The sequence below is a fragment of the Jaculus jaculus genome, chromosome 2, assembly GCF_020740685.1.
Source record: "Jaculus jaculus isolate mJacJac1 chromosome 2, mJacJac1.mat.Y.cur, whole genome shotgun sequence".
NCBI lineage: Eukaryota > Metazoa > Chordata > Mammalia > Rodentia > Dipodidae > Jaculus > Jaculus jaculus.
In genome coordinates, this window is record NC_059103.1 from 205298085 (window position 1) to 205318190 (window position 20106).

At 50.7% G+C, this 20106-nt stretch overlaps 1 protein-coding gene across 1 annotated transcript in view; it reads right to left on the reverse strand.

Annotated features, from left to right (window-relative positions):
* Positions 1–525: 525 nt before the first annotated feature.
* Positions 526–20106, reverse strand: part of Ccn4 (cellular communication network factor 4) — a 31637-nt gene continuing 12056 nt past the window's right edge. The window contains exons 2-5 of the mRNA XM_004656176.3: positions 16285–16564; positions 9473–9733; positions 6451–6644; positions 526–4457 (exon numbers count right to left, since the gene is read on the reverse strand). Of these exons, the coding sequence (XP_004656233.2) occupies positions 4158–4457; positions 6451–6644; positions 9473–9733; positions 16285–16564 (1035 nt within the window). The 3' untranslated portion in view covers positions 526–4157. The remainder of the gene's footprint in view (positions 4458–6450; positions 6645–9472; positions 9734–16284; positions 16565–20106) is intronic.

The following is a 20106-nucleotide window of genomic DNA, read 5'->3' on the forward strand; positions in this document are numbered from 1 at the left end:
AGGAATACAGGATGTTATGATTCAGTGGAGTCCTGGGGTGTTACATGGCACCATGAACCAACCCTGCTTCATGCTATTTTGGGCTTCTCTTAGGTCTGAAGGCAATGGGCAAAGATCCTCTGTCCATCCCCGTGGGACCTGCTGCCCAATTCTTGACACGTGTCAGTCATTATGCTTGCACTAAGCACTCATGGCCCTAACCTCAAAGCACCACCATTTAGCTAGGGACATAGAAAGGTGCTGAATAACTGAGTGTGGCAATGAGTAGATGAACGAATTAATACTCATAATTTCATGCACGTATTTATACTTCTCTTTTAGCCTGGTTATGCTGGCTACTTTGGTCTCCTCTGAACTTCAGAATGTATGTTCACAAGCCTTTCTGCAACCTTTTAAGCTATTTTTATTTTCATCTCTACAACATCTGGGACCTAATTTTCACTACAGGCACATTGAGCATGCTCAATGTTGCATCGTTGCCTGAGGACAGCTGAGTGCATAAGAAAATCCACCAAATCCAGCCAGTTACTTTTGCTGATGATTTATTGCTTTAAGGAGAAAAGCCATGAGCATTGAAAACCCGTCACATCGAGCAAACACATTCTGTGCTACACAAGTTATGAGAAAAATGAGGACTGTGGCAAAACATGACAGATTGCCCAAGGGCTATTTTTTCTTCTACTGGGAAATTCAAAGATATTTCTTCATGTGCATCATGTATTCACTTAGAAAATGGCAGTAGAAATATTTACATATTCAATCACAGTTTGAAAATGAATATATACATACAAATACACACACACACACATACGTATCTATGCAGAGATACGGAGTTAAGTGTTACCTTTCCCAATTCCCTGCTATGCAGGGGGGCTATCATTGTAGTCCCTTTAATCAACACAAGTCTTTCAAAAGCAGTGACATAAGACAACATAACAGTCACGGGCTACACTATTTCCTCACAATCCTGGTGCATATGCAGTACCATATGAGGAGATTACAGACAATCATATCATTTGAAACTACTTTCTTTGATTGTTCTCTGAATCACCTCAAAGTTTAAATTTTCAGCATTGGCCAACAAAGCACCTCCTATGAATGTCACATCTTTGGTTTGGGGACAGGATTAGCAGGAAGAGAGATATAGAAGAGATGGCTCAGGTGTCGATGACCCTGGGTTTATGATCAAGGTCTGCAGTTCCCTGGCTGGTAAGAACCAAAGCAGATTACTTAATTCCAGGAAGATACAGCTGTCTCAGCTCTGAAAGAGAGCAATGATAGCCCTGTAGCTCCTAGGCTCACTGGAGGACTAAGTGAGGCACATCAGTAAAGTGTCTGGCAGCAGGCCTGACACGTGCTCTGGGATCTCCAAATGCTAATCATAAAGCTTAGTAAGACTTGGTGGTTTAGTGAACGCTAGCCCTCCCTCTCCCAGGGTAAAGCACATGGGAGACATTTGCTCTCAGGGCTGAGGTGAGTTTCTTTAAGAAAGATTAGTTCATCCTTGGTATTCCTTTCCTTCTTCTCTGAGCACAGTGGGCTACTTCCTGTGGTCTGTTAGAAGCCCTGACAACATGAGTCTCCAGTAGCAGTTACCCAGGTTCTGTCTAGAGGCCTCACTGACAGCCAGGTAAAGAAGAATAAGAGTGATTTTGAGCCCCATCTTCTAAGCCCTGTTGAGTCTCAGAGTTTCACTTATCAAATCTGGAAGAGGTGTATATGCAGAATTGGATTGATAATTGATAACATGGTCTAAAATGTACCATAGTACTTGGAACCGAATAAATAATCAATAGATGAGCAGGTGTTTTTTTTTTTTTTTATAATGAATACCATTCTTTTCATGAATTGGACCACACTGTCACAGGAAGATTCTGTTAGAAAGAGCTCCACAATACTAGGTCCATATCTTCTTCCCTGGGTTTCCAGCTCATGGCTCAAAGACATTCTCCCCTTTCCTGACATAGGCCAGGGCCATTTCTTAAAACCATAGCTATTGAGCCATTCTGGCCATCTCTCCTATTTCCAAGATTGTCCTGATTCCTCCTAAGAGGTTTCCTGTTTCCTGGGTTATTATGTCCAATTCCCCAAATTGGGGTAGAAATCTCATAATAACATAGCTCATGACATTTACAGAGCTTCCTATGAGGTTGTGATATGTGTTTCCACTTTAAGAAAATCCAACATGATCCACACAAAGTTACAGGGAGATTAGTCACAGGAGTGAATTCCCTTTACATGCATGTTCTTGTTTGTCTTGAAAATTTTAAACTACTCTCCCTATGACACTTAATATAGGATTTTTCACTGGTAAAATGAAAATTTTCACACAACTGGAATAAGAGTTTTTGGAGAAAAGTAGGAATGTATGTAATTTATTTTATTTAGCAAACGTGTCTTGAATTTTTGCCTGATCTTTTGTGAGGCCTTGGGAGGTCACAATAAGGAAATGAATTCCTCTTTTCTTCTGCTTAAGATCCCCTCTGTATGATGAGTACAGTTCCCTTGTGAGAGCATTACATCACCTGATATGCAAAGTGGGGAAAATAGAATCCATTTCTGGCTTCATGGAGAAAAGAGCCAGAAGAATGATGCCTTTTTCTCTACCCTATATATTTTGGATACTTAAATACCTAAACACTCCCTCCTCTTGGGAAAGGAGCTATATAAGAATCAAAAATGAGAAGAAGACATTGCTGGTTTCAATATGTTTTCCTGTTGTGACCATCTGGAAGGTTCCAGAGGTAGGGGCAAGGGAGTGAACTAGAGATCATGAAGTTAGTTTAACTTCAGTATGAATCCTATGCTGGGTGGCTCTGGTCAAGTTTCCTGATGTCTTAAGCTTCCATTTCACATTTATAAGAACAGAAATTATGATGGGAACTTCTCAGCATTATCATGTAGATTCAGTAAGCAAGTATGTGGAGAATGCTGAGAACATGAGAATACACCCAATGAGAGAATGATGAAAGTCTGATATTGTACTAATAAAATAAATAATTGCTCACTACCATTTATTATAATCTTCCTTTACTTTTAATTTGACCTCTCTAGTCTTTTAAACCTGTTTTAAATATATTTGCATTTCTGAACAACTGGTCAACCTCTGTCTTAAGACCAGAAAACTGAATAATTTTGATCTGCAGTTGCAAAGGATATGAAGTTGAAAGAGGTGTGTCCTGAGCCCCTTCTGGCCATATTATCCCTAGCCAGAAGCAACCCAGACTGATGAAGGGTATCTACTTCTTGGTTGGATATACTCGTCCTGCTTTCTTTAGAGGAATTTCCCAAGACCAACAAGCACAGAAGAATGTTCCAGGGCACCACTCATGGGACAGAGAGGCCCAGTGTGCCCATCAATTCCCATGAGCCCCAGGTTGAGGAGAGGATGAATGTAAAAAAGAGTTGGTCAGCTGGCCAGAACTTGGCCAACAGCAGATTTGGTGCAGCTTGTAATATTGGCTGACCTTGTCCTAGCCAGAGGGGTGTTTTTCCATGAGAAAAAAATGAAGTTTATCAAATCGTATGTCTGATTGGGATAAAGCCAATTTGGGCCCTTCATAGTATAAGCTGGAAGAGAAATTTACCCTCAGTCATGCCTAGATAAATAGATACAACTTTCAATTGCAAATCCAAATCACGCAATCATTCATCTCACGTAGCAAATGTTTGGTGACCTTGTGGAACCAGAGCTCCTTTGGTGTGCTGTGGACAGGAGTACCCATTAGAGCACCATTTGGCAGGGTTCAAATAATAGCTTATTCCCATGTTTCCATAAGTTCTCCAGTTTGGCATCTGAGGAGGGAATCTGTAATGTTGGCTCTCTGGCTGATTCTGCTCAATGGGATTCGGGCAAGCTCCATCAGGATGACTAATAACTTGTCAGGCTGGATCAGGCTTAAGTCTTATCTGGAGTAGCCAGGGCTACATTTCCTTTGGTGTGATGCAAATGTCGAGGAGGGGCCCATTATCTGAGCCTGAGCAGTGCCCTCCTGGGCTATTTATGAGATCCAAAACACGACCAGGCTGAGGGTCAGGAGCAGGGAAATTGGAAGTGGGTAGGAAGTAGACAGATGAAGGCTCAATTTTGAAGCTCTGGGCCAAAGCAGGCTGTCTAGCTCACAAGTATGGAGCCCTTCCCTGAGCCCTGTGTCTACCTAGTTGGCAACCTCTTGGAAGTCCGGGTAAGAGTCTAAATCAGCAAAGATGTCATTAGGATTCCTGCAGCTGAGGTTGCAGAAGCAAGCATTGATCCATAGGACCTGCCGGGAGAAGTCAGATCCCTCTGGGCACTGGAAAGTGACATTGATGGTCTTGGACTTGTAGGGGATGCAGCACCTGTTGTCTGTGCAGACCCCACAGTACTTAGGTCGGTAGGTGCGTGTGCTGACACATCCAGACAGAGTGAAGTTCCTAGGTACCTCTGGCTGGTACACAGCCAGGCATTTCTTCCCTGCCTGCAGGAAAGGAAAGAAGCTTCCTGTTAGGATGCTCCCACCTCCCTGAAGACTTAGTTCCCCCAAGCCTCCTGTCCTCCCTTCCCACTCACTGTGCTCATAACCCACCCCCTTACTTTCAGAGTCACAGGCCCTTTGAGCAAGGAAGAACATCGGTGAGTGCTTGGAGACTGGGCCACATTACACAGTGATAAATTGGGGGTAAACTGAAGGTGGGCCTTGTCAAGGACCATTCATTATACTGTTGCCACCCTGGGACACCTTCCTAACTCTGTCAGCAATCCAAGTGCCCCAAGTTAGCTGGTAGCTGAGTTGGCATGGGACTCCATGGTCAAGGGCTTGATTTATCCTAACATGCCCCCTCTGTCTCCCATAGCCTCACTCACACTCTCTTATATGAAGTCTGTCGAACAAGACAGTTATTATTCAAAGGCAATCCTGTCCTTCCATGGGGCTATGAGCCTATTGAGACTTGGGTCTCTCTATGTCTCTATGGTATAACTATGGCATGTAGTAGGTTGTTACTAAGTGCCTTAGTTGGTAGTTCTTGGAGATTACTGAGCACCAGCACTGTGGCGCAACTGTGGGTAGAACAGGTCCAGGATATGTGAAGTGTTCAGCTTGTAAGGATGGACAGTCCACCTAGCCATATATTCATGGAAATAAGCCAGGGAAAGAATCCTCGGCCTGCAGTGAGGCATCCATGCCAGCCTTGGGGCAGAGCCGTCTCTTACAGCTTAGGACTCTCACTCCTGTTTTTCCTGCTGGGACTGTCTTCTTCCCCACTTCTGGTTAGAGAATGTTTCATGAAGACCGTGGGGCACCAAAGGCCAGCACAGTAGAGAATAGAAAGAAGGAGGAGAGAAGAAGGACAAGGAAGGGGGAGGGTTCACCCAGAGGACTGCTAGAGATGACGGGAGAAGCTGTCCTGGAGACAACGAGCAGTGCTTGGTGTCCCAGCATCTCCAGATTCTGCGCCTGCTCCTGCTCCTCACACGGAACCAGGCCTTTTCTTTGCTACGCTATGGCTATGTCTGCTTTGTTTGATGTGACACCTGATATGTTGGTGCTAAGGCATGCGTGAAGGGTACTGAGGTAAGCAAGGAGGACCCACACTTAACTCTCAAGGTCATGACTTAGCCCCTTGAAGCCTGGTTATCACCTTGGATCTCAGCTGGCATAGATTCAGAGGTCAGCACCAACATGATAGCCGTGGGAAAGAGGCTCGGAGGTAGCACGCACTAGCCATTTGACCTCACGTGACCCAGGCCCTGCTTGGCACCCCTCCTAGCTCCATGTTGCATGACTGCCCTCTGTGCCCAGGTGTGACATTTCTGAGGGAGATGGAAGTCGGTGAGGATCTGATGTGGAGTGAAATATCCCCCATAAGCTCATGCATTCAAACAGTCCTTCCCCAGCTGCTGGTGGTGTTTGGGAAGGTTTTGGAAGCTTTTGGAGGTGACTCTTGTGGGAGGAAGCAGGTCGTTGGGAGTGGGCCTGGGGGCTTTGCATCCCAGGCCGACTCCCTGTTCACTCTCTGCTCCCTGCCTGCAGACGCAACGCGACCAGCCAGCTCCCCATGCCTGCTGCCGTGCCTTCTCTGCCGTGGTGGTGTGCATCCCCTGGAGCTGCCGGTCAGAATAAATCCTTCCCCCCTTAACTGGCTTTCACAGACATTTCATCAGGAATGATTAAGATAACTAAGACAGGGTCCCTCAGAAACGTTACGGAAGAGCACTTCCGAGGACCCTGCCTGGTCTTCAGACACTGGACCCTGACAGGCTGGGAACTGCAAAAACACCCAGTCAGTGAGATTCATGTTGCAGCAGTTCCGTGCCCCGTGCCATCCTAAGTCGCTGTTACACCAGGCCTACCAGGTGGGCTGCATCACCCCGACTTTACCAGATGACCCCTCAAGAGATATAGCTCAGGCTCACGGCCGGCTGTGTCTGCCTTGTCAGGCCCAATCTGCCCACCCCTGCTGGGGGCCCACCTTGATGTATGGACGGATATCCACGTCACACGGCCGCAGGTTGCAGAGGCGGCTTTCCTGCTCTGGCCAGCATCGAGCATTGACGTTGGAAATCCGAGTGGAAATGCCCAGGCCACAGGTGGTAGAACAGGGGCTCCACGGGCTGGTGTAGGTGATGCAGTTCCTGTGCCAGGGCTCTCCTGCGTCCGCCGCTGCTGCAGGGACACACCAAAGCACCCCTCAGTCTTTGGCCTTCAGAAGCTCCCCCCCACCACAGCGCTAACTATCACCATAAGAGGGAGGTTGGAGGTCCCCAATCTGGGGGGGGGGGCTCTGTTGTCATCTAGAGAGTGGAAGCCAGAGATAGGCTGATAGAGAGACAGAGATGAGCCAGAGATTTGGAATATCCTTCCCTATAGAAGGGTAAATTGGCTTCTAACCATCAGAGGTGCCCAGGGAAAGGAAGCTATGTTCTCATCCTTATATTTTTTTCTTCTCAAGAGAAGAAACATGGATGCGTGGGTAGAAAGTCATCTTTAGAGACAGGTGGATGCAAGGTCAAATTCTTCACCACCTATAAGATTGTAGTCTTTGTGACATCATGTAGGACACACATGATGAGTGTGTCTCCCCATTAGCAGAGTAAGTTCTGTCTTACGGGACTTGGAGGACCACAGGTGTCAAGATTTTAATGAGCTTTCTATCAAACCTATCAGGCACTGGGGGAGAGGAGTTGAAAAGGCATGGCCCCATCCTGAGCCGAGATGAGGATTTTCCATGGAAATTAAAGGTGAGTTCCCACACCCTAGACCTGGTACCTACTGTTTCATCTCTGAAATGTCATGCAAGCTCTGCTCTCTGGGTTCAGCTCTCACGGAATACACTCATCGATTGTGAGCTGTTTAATATGAGTGAGCCAACTCCCACCTGTGGGCCTCCGCTCCCTTGTGCCAAAGGGGAAGAGAGATGCCTGACCTTCCCAGGGATAGGATCAGAAAAGACAATGTCATACACCAAAGCACTTGGGTGGTCCCCAGCTTTAGTGAGCCTCAGCCTATGCCTGCTGACATGGTTACTTAACTGGTCCAACTACACTACCAGCTCTTGCTGGGTCCCATGAACAAAGAGTCCTAGCATTTGGAAGGGGAGCTCGCCAGGGGCTGGAGTGAGCTTACCAGGGAGACAGACAGACAGACAGACAGCACTGAGGTGCAAACAACAACAAAAATAGAACGAGGGGGGCAAAGTACAAGAAAGAGGAGAGGGGAAGAGGGGAAGGAGACACTAGAGACTAGGATCAGAGACAGGGCAAGGGCTGAGGAGGCGAGCAGTGCAGCGTGCTCAGGGAGGGAGGGATTCGCCAGTCTGTTGAGAGGATCAAAGAGCTTCGGTTTCTGGGTCACCGCCTCAGCGCTGCAGGGACTCAGCCTGAGTTAAGTCAGAATGGGGTCACTGGGCCACACACAACGGACAAGCAGCCTCTGTGCTCCCTCCACCACCCAGTGACGCTCATGTGGTCCTGCTGGCGGGGGCCGGGGATGGAGAGGAAGCTGTCCGGCTGCCGCCTGGACTGCCGCGGCCCCAGCCGCCTCCCATCCCCTCCAAACTGCCTCTCCAGGTGGGGGGTTTTGTCCATCCCTTCTCCGGCCTCTGTCACAGTTGACAATGTCTCGTCACAGTTTTTCTGGCATCGAGGAGGCAGGGACAGGGGCACTGCTTAATCTCTAGGATGCTCCGTCCCACCCAAGTAACTCCCTGGTCCAAAGTGTCACCTGAGCAGAGGCTAAGGACCCCACTGCGTCCAGACCTCAAGTTATCCCCTACGCTGAGAAGTTTTAAGACATCACCAATGCACTTGGAACTCCCCCACGCCTGCGCCTTTCTCCACTCCCTCAAATCCACTTGCGTAGTGTCAATGGCAACTCACCTTCCTCTCTGTCCCCCTGGGCTCCTTTTCTGCTCACCACATCTCAGAGTCAGCCACCTCCCACATCTCTGTCCTAGGCCCCTTTGTCGCACCCTGTGTACTGCTCCCAGGTCACCGTCATTAGCAGCTCCACACAGGTGCCTCCAGATCTCACTCTGTCAATCTCCCTGCTCAGGGATGCCCTCACTGTGATCTCACCCTGGCTGCACGTGACAGCTCATACCAGACAGCCTGTCTCATACCAGGCGGCTCTCCTTCACTCTAAGTGCACTCTTGCTCTTGTGTTTTTTCCGGGGAGTGGTCAGCTTCAGGAGCCCCTCCACTCCTCTCTTTCTGTACCCTTTCTGCTTCCATCCTCGCACCTATGTATCCATGTGCCTGTCCATCCAGGCATGTATTTCCTCATCTATCTGCTCTGTATCACCCTCCACCATCTATCCGTCCCTCTTCCATACATTCTCCAATCACCCACCTTCCATGCATCCATCCACTCATTCACACCCATCCATCCATCCTTTATCTATCATTAATTAATTGATTGATCGATCAATCAATCAATTCATCCCTTACCCATCCATTCACCCATCCATCCGCCATCTATAGGACAAACATGAGCTGTTTACTTACTAAATGTTTAGCAGCAGGCGACGTTCCTGTAGGGGATGATGAGCTAACCCTATTCCTGTCCTCTGTTCTAGTGCCTCCTCTTAGCAGGCTTACCTGGATGACCCTCACCTGTCCACGTGTCTTCCATTCATAAAGGGACCCATCCTCATGTCATCTGGAAGTCCCATCTCCTCCCTTACCTGCCCTGGCACCTGCTACCTGTACCTCCCTCCCTAGGCCCCCACCTGCCCGCTGGGACCCTTAGGAAGGACAACAGCGGACTGAATGTGTTGGGGTTTGTTCTTTACACAGCGCTCCCTCTTTTTAAACTTGTGTGTGTGGGGGGGCTCTCCATAAGTCAGTCAGGACAGATAGTGTCATTTACATTTGACAGATGAGGAAGTCCAGTGCCAGGCCACATTTCCCCAAAGCCATCCAGCTGGTACGCTGTGGACTGGGTAAGAGCCAGGGGCTCCGGGGACTCGGTGGCCCCAGCTAGCTCACACCTACCGAAGGCACTGGTGCCCAGCAGTGCCGTCTGGCGAGGCCTTCTCACGTCGTCGTCGCACAGCCACTGCTCGCAGCACTGGCCGGGCACGCTCACGCGCCGAGGCTGGCGGCACCAGAGGCGCGGGGGGCGCGTGTGCGGGCACAGCGGCGTGCAGCCCACCGTGCCGTCGATGCAGGTGCAGTTGTACCGACAGCTGGGTTGGAAGGACTCGCCGTTGGTGTAGCGCACACCATCCAGGATGCAGCCCACGCCGACCACCTCTGCAAACACACGCACAGGGTGGGTTAGGCCAGCAGGCAAGGGCTCCGGGTCAAGCTGCCTGTGCTTAGCTTTCTTGGGACCGAGGCACCAGGAAAACACTCTGACAGCAGGGAAGGGCAGGCCACACGTCAGTCACCTCAGGCTGCCCCTCAGGCCCGACACATCGGGGAGAATGTGGGTGTGAGGCACGTGAACTCCTCCGTAACATCAACTCGTGGCCACTGAGGACGCCAGTGGGCCCCGGGTGACAGGGTCCAGCACCCCAGGGCAGAAGTTCAGGTAGGTTGCTGCCCACCATGTCCCCAGCACCAAGGCCTGGTGCTGATCAATGCCCACCCAGATTCACGCACAGCAGACCAGAACCCAGGACGAACGCAGGCTGTCCTGGAGGGAGGCAGGTGCCTGGGACTCGACCACAGACAGGGCACGTGACAGGGTGTCCGGAGGTGCCCGCGCTGGGGTGGGGTAACTCCGGAAAGCAGTCCAAACCTCCAGCCAGTGCTGACTGTGACGGGGGCTGGTGATGAGCGTTGGGCGGCCGTGGGCTGGGGAGGGCTAAGTGGGGAGCTCTTCATTGGGGTGAGGGCTTCCTGTCTGTCTTCCAGCAGCACTAGGGCGCCCCTTCTCCGGGCGTAAAGGTGGGAAGGGGGGAGGCCTGGGAGTGGTGGGGAGGGGCAGAGGAGTCAGAAGTGGGAGGAGAGCCTCAGGGAGCGGTCAGTGGCTGGAGCTGTGCCTGGCACACAGTAGGAGCTCCGTGACTAACTGGAGTGAGTAAGACAAGTTATGCCACCCAGGAGTGCGCGTGGCGCTGAGTGAACAGCACACTGGCAAGGGGCACAGGGTAGCATCCCAAGGGACCCAGGTGGGAGCTGGCAGTCTTTCAGACTAGAGAGGGAGCCACAGCCATGAGCGGGCAGGCGCAGCTTCCAGGTACATTGGAAGGAGAGCTGTGAGGACTCCCTGGTGGATGGGGGTAAGGGAGGCAGGAGTCAAGGTGGATTTCCAGCTCTTTACCCAGGCTGGGTAGAGGAGAGCGCTCGGAGCTGGGACACGGCAGGCTGGCTCAAGTCTTCACCAGGTGTGTGATGCCTGATGGGCACCTGAGGAGCTGTGTGGCATTGATCATACTATCTGGACTGCCAAGAAGGGTGGAGGGAGCTGCTTGGCGAGATATCATCCTGGACACTGTGTACTGCCTTGGAGATGGTATCTGATAGGGTAGGCAACAGTGCCCATTGGAGGAGTGGCAGTTTTGAGCCTGAATCCTGCCCCCAGGATTGACAGAGATGGTGGCTGACGATCATCCTCTGAACATCTGGCAGAAAGAAGCAAGCCCGAGAGCTGCTGTGTGGCAGGCAGTGGGTGTTCATTGTGGCATGCCTGCAAGACATGCTTCTACTTGGAAACACACTGTCACCTTCACTGCTACGTATGGCAAAGTTGAGTCTTAGTGAGATGCAGTCAATGTCTAAGGTGGCCACTGTGGGCAGTAGCTTCTGTGTGTGTGTGTGTGTGTGTGTGTGTGTGTGTGTTGTGATGGATACAGTTCTCTGGAGTGTGCTCATCCACAGAAGGAGTACAGAAAAGTGGGGGTGTGCTCACCCACAGAGGGAGTACAGAAAAGTGGGGTGACAGCACGCACTGACACCTGCCCTGTGCCTCACACCCCGGGGCCTGCCATCTCTCATAGGCCTCCTGATGACTTCATAGTAGGCAGGAAAAGAAGATGAAGGGATTCCTGCTCAAGATCACAAAGCTGGTGAAGGATAGCTGAGATTGCAAGCCTAGGTCTGACTCCAGAGCCTCCACCTGACACTGGGAAAGGAGGAAGATGGGGGTAGAGGAAGAAAGAAGGGCAGGTGGAGGAAGAGATAATGGGGGGGGGGGTTCTAAGCTCTGCATCCTGTCGTTCATTCTCCCTCCAGAAAGATGTGCATGTGTGTGCACGAGTGCATGCATGGATGCTTAAACGTGTGTGGATGTGCATGCACGCATGTGGCCTGTGTGTGCGTGTCTACACGTGTGTGCTGGTGGAGAGGGCAGCAGGGAGGAAGATGATACTTACGCTCTGCCCCCGCGTGTGGAGATGGGAGGGACGTCAGTGTGAGGTTTGCAGTCCTGGGGCAGACAGATTCTCACACCAGCTGCTCAAAGGAACCAGTAACGCACCTTTGAAAATGCTGATGCCCAGGCCGTGGCACAGGCCATGGGGCAGACCTGGGCCTTGGCAAGCTGCTCACCCCAGGGTCTCTATTCTTTACTACTCCAGTGTGCAGTCCGAGTCTAGCACCACTGCATCTAGAAGGTTCCATGGCCTCAAATCAGTCCATGGGAGAAGGGGGCCTCCCCCTGTCCCCACAGGCCAGAGGGAGGCCAGGGCTGTGCGATGGCCCAGGACGATGCCATGAGCACATGTGGGTCTCTGTGTACTTCTGCTCTGCCTGCTAGGGTGGCTGGCTCCTAGTGACGGGCTGGCCAGCGCCCCTTCAAGCCTAGCCTCAGCCCGTCACTTTCCTTTGCTGCAGGACTTCAAGTCACTATAATCTTCCCCTGGGACCTTCACTCCTTTCTCCCACAGCCTGAAGGGCTAGTGACACCTTGAGAACAGGGATGGGGTTTGGGCTCTGTAAAACCATTTTGGTATCGTCACATATCCTGGCTTACCATGTGAATGAGTTGGTGGGCGGATAAGAAGATGGAGGCATGCATCTAAACTGGGCGCTTTAGTCTTCACTGAGGGTCCTACCATGCCCAGGCACTTGTCAGCCCGACCTCTCACAGAAGCCAGCGTTCCATGTCATGCCCTCTATGGGAACCTTGGGACTTCAAAGGTTGGGTAGCTTGCTTAAGCTCTTCCGTCTAGTCGGTGATGGCACTAGGATTCCAGCTCAGGTTGTCTAGCTCCGAAGACCACAGTCAGCTTGCCATTTTCTCCCTTACAACTGGAGGGGGGCTGGACCTGGAATGGTGCCTCCCACCCTCTGAGGACAGTGGACAGGAATGAGATCTCTGCAAAGCACACAAAAGCCAAAGGCACCAGTCCCTTGTTTCCGGATCCCCTTCAGGAAGCTGTTTGAATCAAGATCTGCGGGTGGTGCGGTCACAGGCCCACAGCAGCCACAGACAGAGCCGGGACCGAAACCACAAGCCCGCCTGGTAGAGACACCAAAGCTCCAGCCTCGGGCCACCGGCTGCAGCCAGGTCGTGTGTGGGCAGCTGAAAGAGCCAAACCTTCCGAGGCAGGAGGCACTGTGCCCATCGCTGGGCTGGGCTTGACGTACAGTGTCCTCCATGAGATTTGTTCTGAATGTTTACCAAGTATACACAAGCCTGGATTTCTGGGTGTTCTGAAAACTGAGCAAGACTGGAGAAGACTGGACACTCTTCCACCTACCCCCCGTGGCCGAGGTCCAGGAAGGCAGCCCTGACAGCCAGAGCTGGTGCTTGCTGCTGTGCCACAGACATCTCCTCCACCCCCTTTGAGCTCTGTGCACCGGCACAGCAACGTCTCGTTTGTCATTTGTCACCTGCCTTGTCCTGGCCTAATTCCCTGCAAATCTTAACACGCAGGTTTAGCTTGTCTCAGGGGCTGTCTGCTTGGCTGAGCTGACCACAGCTGAGAGACGGTGACAGAAACTACTTTCCTCACTGTATTTCCAGACCCGGTCTCTCTTCTTTTCTTTTCTTTCTTTCTTTCTTTCTTTCTTTCTTTCTTTCTTTCTTTCTTTCTTTCTTTCTTTCTTTCTTTCTTTCTTTTTTCTTTCTTCCTTCCTTCCTTCCTTCCTTCCTTCCTTCCTTCCTTCCTTCCTTCCTTCCTTTCTTTACTATTTTTATTTATTTATTTGTAGGCAAAGAGAAATAGAGAGACAGACAGAGAGAATGGGCATGCCAGGGCCTCTAGCCACTACAAATGAATTCTAGAGGCATGTGCCACTTTATGCATCTGGCTTTATGTGGGTCCTTAGGAAGTAAACCTGAGTTGTTAGGCTTTGCAGGCAGGTGCCTTAACTGCTGAGCCATCTCTCCAGCCCTCATTCTTTCATCAACTTACACATGGTGGTACCTTAGTGAGCTATGTGTGTGTGTGGGGGTCATACATGTGAGTGACACACTTGAAAGTGTGTTTGTGTGCATGTGTATATAACTGACAAGTGTGGTGTGTGTGCGTGCATTTGCATGTGTGTGCACATTATGCATCCAATATGTGTCTGTATTAGTACGTGGGAAAGTGGGTTGTAATATTGTGTTTGGACAAAAGAGGTAGGCTTGAAATGAAAAACCCTTTGGTGGTAGCTCCTTTCTGAACTTGACAACAGACATGGACACTTCAGACCTCTGTAACAAACACCTGCTTAACTGCATTTATTCCAGTGTCTGCAGACCCATATGACCAGGGAACTTAACGGAAAATGTAAAAGTCCTATTAAAGTCTTTAGCCCACAGGCATTTTGTTTGTTCTAAATAAATGGGAAGAAAGTACATGGAGGCTCCTGGGCTGATGGGCTGCTGTGGGGGGAGGCGAGACATAGGGCGGGAGGGGCAGGAGGGAAGGCAGCAAGAGAGGCAGTCTCAAGATCCACGGGCGAATGTTCATGCAGGCCCAAGGCCTGGCGCATGGCAAGATCTCATTACGGCTTTAGAGATTAGTATAATCACAGTGAGCTGAATTATCCTTTAAATGACCTTGAAGAATAGCTGGCCAAGGGGGAAGGGAATTATGAGGTGGTCCCATATGTGATTCTATTTCAGAGAAGCTGCTTCAAGACTCGTCTCCCTGGGCTCCAGGAGAGGGCAGATGACTGACCGCATGAACATCAGCATGCAGACAGTTGCCCAGGCACACTCTCCCATTCCTCCTTCCAAGGATCCGATTCAACAAGTGAAGTCTCAGGAAGAACATTTTTAAAAATTTTTATTTATTTATTTGAAGGGGGCCGGGGGGAATAGGCACACCAGGGCCTCCAACTATTGCAAATGAACTTCAGAGGCATGTGTCACCTTGTGCCTCTGGCTTACGTGGATCCTAAGGAATCGAACTTAGGTCCTTCGGCTTTGTAGGCAAGCACCTTAACAGCTAAGCCATTTCTCCAGCCCCAGGAAGAACATTTTGTGATCAGTATGTCAAATGATCCTGTGCAGATTCTATTGCGAGTTCTCTTTGAACACATTTTGTAGACTCTAATAATAAATCCCAGTGAAGGGAGAAAGTTGGAAGGATGAGGGGGCAGCAGTAGTTACTCACAAAGCCAGAGACACACGCCTCAGGTGAAGCCGGAGTATGAACCAATGATGGAGGCGAAGGGAGGGCACAGGCGGACCATGAGGCTCAGGCAGGAGCTCCTGACATAGAACTCTGTGCTTAGCTCTGACGAACAGCCCACTGCAGGAATGTCACGTGTTAGCCGAGGACAAGGGGGTGTGCTGGGTGAGAATACATGTTGGGGTGCATGTGAACTGGTAATGATAAGGAAATCTTGGTTCAGCACCAAGGGAAGTTGGGGGTTCTTGGGTTTGTGAGACCTTGTAAAACTGTCAGAATTTAGACTACTTAGTAATAGCCTAGTGATTATTCCACATCATGCTGGTTCAAGGAATTTGGACAATCATAGATAATTCAAACTAAGGAAATAAAGTCCAGATAAAAGCAGGCCAAGAAGTCTGAGGGAGGTGTTGAGAGAAAAACAACAACAAGGCTTATATGAAGACCGAACAGAAGACTTCTTCTTTACAAATACGAAGACCAAAGAAAAACAAAGGCAATTGGAAACTTTGGGAAAAGCAAAAGGCATGATTTAAAAAAAAAAAGAAAGGAATTTAAATAAGCATGGTATCTTGTGCTGCAGTAAACATAGACCAATATAAATGCTGATGATTATGTAACTGAACATTAGAATAATGCTGAGGAGCTAAGCCATCAACTATTATATAACAATAATAACAGATGACACAAAATTGACATAGTAAGCCAATTGCAGTACATCTGAAGTCATATCTTGTACAGCCGTAACTGAGGAAAAAGGACTGCAAAGTCCCAAGCATCTACACAGCTGGTAGGAAATGGTGACTTCAGTCTGCTGGTTTTCATAATTCAATGCCACTGAATTTACCAACCACATCATTTTTATTTCCAGTATTAAACTATTTGGAGCTCTGAAGTGACTCAATGGCACCTGGGATGCCTTGGGGTCATACCTACTAAGAGGACAAAACCAGGTTCAGGATGAAGGTACAGCCTTCCTCCTCAGGGAAGAACGTCTCCGACACAGAGAAGAGAGAAGAAGAATGCAGGCATTACTCTCTCTCTCTCTCTCTCTTTCCCTCTCTCCCTCTCTCTCTCTCTCTCTCTCTCTCTCTCTCTCTCTCCCTCCCTCCCTCCCTCCCTCTCCCTCTCTTCTCCAGGAAGGACCCATCTTGCGCCCTCTAACAGTGAACTGGTATAAGGTGTATCTCTTGCCAAGAAGAGCCTGGCCAGGTGAAAGGCCGTGGGTGTCCTTGGGCCGGAGCCGGGGCACTGGGGCATTGGCGACGTGCGAGTCTCTCACTTACTTACGTGCACACACTCCTATTGCGTACCTCGGGCGGTCCCCACTGTAGTCACAGTAGAGGCCCCGGTGGGGGTCACAGATGGCAGCCTCTGTGCAGTTGTCCCCAAGCTGCTGGGCACATATCTTACAGCATTCACAGCCATCTGTGATCAGGCTGACGCCCAGTGGGCAGCGGGGTGGGGACGGCGGGCACTCGCACGGCCACTTGCAGAATTCGGGGCGTGCCGTTGCGTCTTCCAGTGGCATTGAGGTGAGAGCCGTGGTTGTGGAGGTTGGAGTAAAGGCCTGTGGGGAAAGGCAGAGGTGAAGAAAGATTGCTGAGGTAGGGGGTTTCCAAGCCCAGAGGGCCCCGTAATCACCTGCCCACCTCCATGGTGTCCATACAGCCTCCAGAATTCTTTGCTTCCATACACTCAGTAGGCAAGTATCCCTTTGCTTCTCATAAAATCAGCAAGAGCACAGAACCCCAAATCCAGAGACACCACTGCTTCTGAGGTGCTGGGACCCATGGTTGCCTCAGCCCATAGTGTGCCTCCATCCCAGAGTCAGGTGAGGTCACCTCAGGTAACCAACGAGGGAGGGGTGTTCATCAACACACTTGCTGTCCTTGCTCAGTCTGGGCATAGTGGCTCCTCTGGCAGGGCAGAAATGGCCAAGGAAATGAAGCCTCTAGCTTTCTCAAAAGTCTCATGAGATGGAAGCAGAAATTTACTCTCCGGGTGCCTCAGACACTGGTCACTTTCTGATGCCAAGGAGAGAGAGGTTTTCTTGCCACCCTCAAATTGCTAGCAACCTGGGAGGTTTGTAAGCACCTGCCAACCACCTCCACTAGATCCCCAGCTTTTAGGCCAGGCTCTTGGCAAAATAATGACACTCCAGTCATGTCCTCCAGTAAGCCATCCTGCCTTGGTCATATGGTACTGAGTGCAAGTGCCTCGCTAAACAGGAGCATGTAAAGACCTTACCTCTCTACCTGCCTGAGCCCAAGGCCACCCACCGAAGGGCTCCCTAAGGGCTGACTGGGGGAATTGCTGGCACCAGTGGCTTTGGGGTCACCTGCCCTTCAGGATGTTGTACTCAGGACCTCTTCTTTCCCCATGGAATTTGGGGATGAGGGAAAGACCACAGGGCCTGAGATGGTCAGTTATGGGTTTTCCCAGCTTTGTGTGGTGTGCTTCCTGGCTTTCCTACACTTTCGGGTTCTCCTCTGTGATAAGAATATCAGTTTAGAAACTGTTGGGAGGTGGCAGTCATGGTGAGTCTGGAAGCCAAAGCCATGGGCTAATGTGACGGTCATTACATACAATGTGTCCGCCCTTCTATGTGACTTGGAGTCCTGGCCTACATGGCCAGCACAGAGCGGGGACCTGCTGTCTTTGGATGAGATTGGAATGGGACACAGGCTGGTGGGTGCCCAGCTGCGCATGGTCACCACCTAGCCTCCTGCCTCCTTCCCCAGTTCCCAAGCCCGGAAGGCTGCCTCATTTGCAAGCAGCTGCCTGCAGGGTCTGGTTCGGGAAGGCCTCCTCAACACTGACAGCTTTTGAGTCCGCGGGCAGTGGGAAGAACGGCCCAGCCAAGCCTTGGCTGCTGTCTCCATCTAGCGGTGGTAGTGCCCCCCGACGCCGGGGGAGAAGGTCTTTGACCATGCTGTGGATATCCCTCACACCTCATGCCTCAGCTTCCTGGGTTGGGGCACACCTTCGGATTCGTGCCGCCTTGACCAGCTTTGCTGTCCGAGGGGGATGGCTGCGGGTTAGCTACTAGCTGAGATCCCAATGATCAGCCAGCCCCCGCCCTCCAAGCACACAGCCACACACAGAGGCCTGATGCAGGGCTCCTGTCCCCGAGGGTGCACAGGTCACCCAGGGCCACGTGTGTGGCTTGTTTTTCTCCTCAACCCACGGGTGCCCATGGAACATCTGTGCCAGGTTTTGTGCTGGGCTGGGAGGGAACGAAGGGAGCAACATGGCTCAGAGTTCAGAACTCCTCACTGTGACACACGCACAAGGCCAGCGGATGCACACAGTGCTTGCAGGCGGGATGGTAAATACTAGAACTGACAATGTTCGCTCGTGCACTCATTCATTCGTTCATCATTCACTCATTCTGCCTTCTCTTTGTTCACTCAATGCATGTCTAGCTTTTGCCTTTTGTCAGGTCTTGGGGCTGTGCTCCGAGGGCATGGGGTGGGGGTGGGGTGCCCGCTGACCTGTCTGCGAGAGGAGGGAGGGCTCTGCTGGGTGCGCGGGGTCAGGTGAGCTTCTCACGGGAGGTGGGGTGGCTCTGGGCATGGTGAAGCAGTAACAGCATCAAAAGGAGGGCATGGAGCAGGAGGCGCAGAATACCACTCCAGGGGCCTTGCTTTGGACTGGGATAGTTTAGCAGGAGGATGCTGGGACAGATCTGGAATCTGGACACACAACTGTCACTGGGTCAGATCTTGGCTTATTATTCACTGTTCCTATAGCTCGGGAGTTTACTGTCCAAAGCCTCGCTTCCTCTCCTGACGAAGGGAATTCTCACTGCTATTCACCCCAGGCACAATGGTGTCTCTCTACGAATGCCTCCCAGCTACGTCCCTGAGGATGCCGAGAGCAGCCTGGCATGGCCCCGCCATCACACTAACTCACCTTGCCTCATCTTCGCCCTCACGACTGCCACGTTAGGCCCAGGTCACACATCCGTGGGGAATGGGACCGCCTCTCCCATCTAGAAACCTCAGAAAGTGGATTAAACCCAGACACTTTGCATTTAGGCTTTCCCCACTAAGACACGTGAGGAAAACGTTTCCTAATGAAAGAAACCGGTTGAAAGGTAGTGAGCACACCACCTGGGGAGGTTATCTATCATAAGGCCACTGGATGATACTTTGGCCTGGTGGCTGCAAAGGAGATCTCCCCCCTCCCGATGACATAAAAGTAAGCCTCTGGTGACAGAATGAATGAGTTACTTTACATTTCCTCAACCCTGGGCCCTAGCTGGCAGGGTTACCTGTCTTTTACAGGTCCTTGTGATCTCCCTGGCTGATGTCTGTGGTGTGCTCACTGTCTATGGAGAGCAGTGGACACACACTATCTTGTAATTTCCCCAAGATATTGCCAGGCAGACTTGCTAATTTTCCTTAGAACAGTGAGGAGACAAAGACCCAGAGAGGCTAAATGACTTGTTGGAGGCCACACAGGGGTGGAACCAAGGTGAGCTGTGCCCAAAATTTTGAAGCAATTAACTTAAGGGTCTCTGTGATCACTCCACAAGGCCTAGGGCCTGAGGTGGACAAGAAGTGAGTGACATGGTGGTCCTTCTCCTCAAAATATAGACAGCAAGCCCGTTGCTTTCCATTGAAGCAGTAAATACATAGGCAAATCCATAACCCATGAAGATGAGCCTCACGTGGCAGTAAGCATGGTCCTGAGCGAAGTGAGAGGAAGTGAGGGACCCCCTGGAGCCCCAGAAATAAAGGTGAGGCCTGTGAAAATGCAACGGGCTCTCCTAATGGCACTATTTTGGGGGTGGGAAACACTTCCCAGGCTCTCAGGGACCCTGTTTCTTCTTGGGAACTGATTCCTACAGTCCCTCGCACAAGCCTTTTCCCCTTCTCAGAGAGCTCTGGCTGCCTTCCTCTTATACACCTGGGATAGCGACAGTGCCCTCCCGCATGTGGGCAGACAGAAACACCACACTGAGGGCTGTTGGCTGCTCTTAAAAAGGAAAAAGAGGGAGAAAAAAAATCACATAGTCAGGAGAATATTGTCTAGGGAAGGTCAGAGAAAGGGAAAGAGGAAAAGAAAAAAACAAAACACTTGATTTTTCCAAATTGAAGTTTT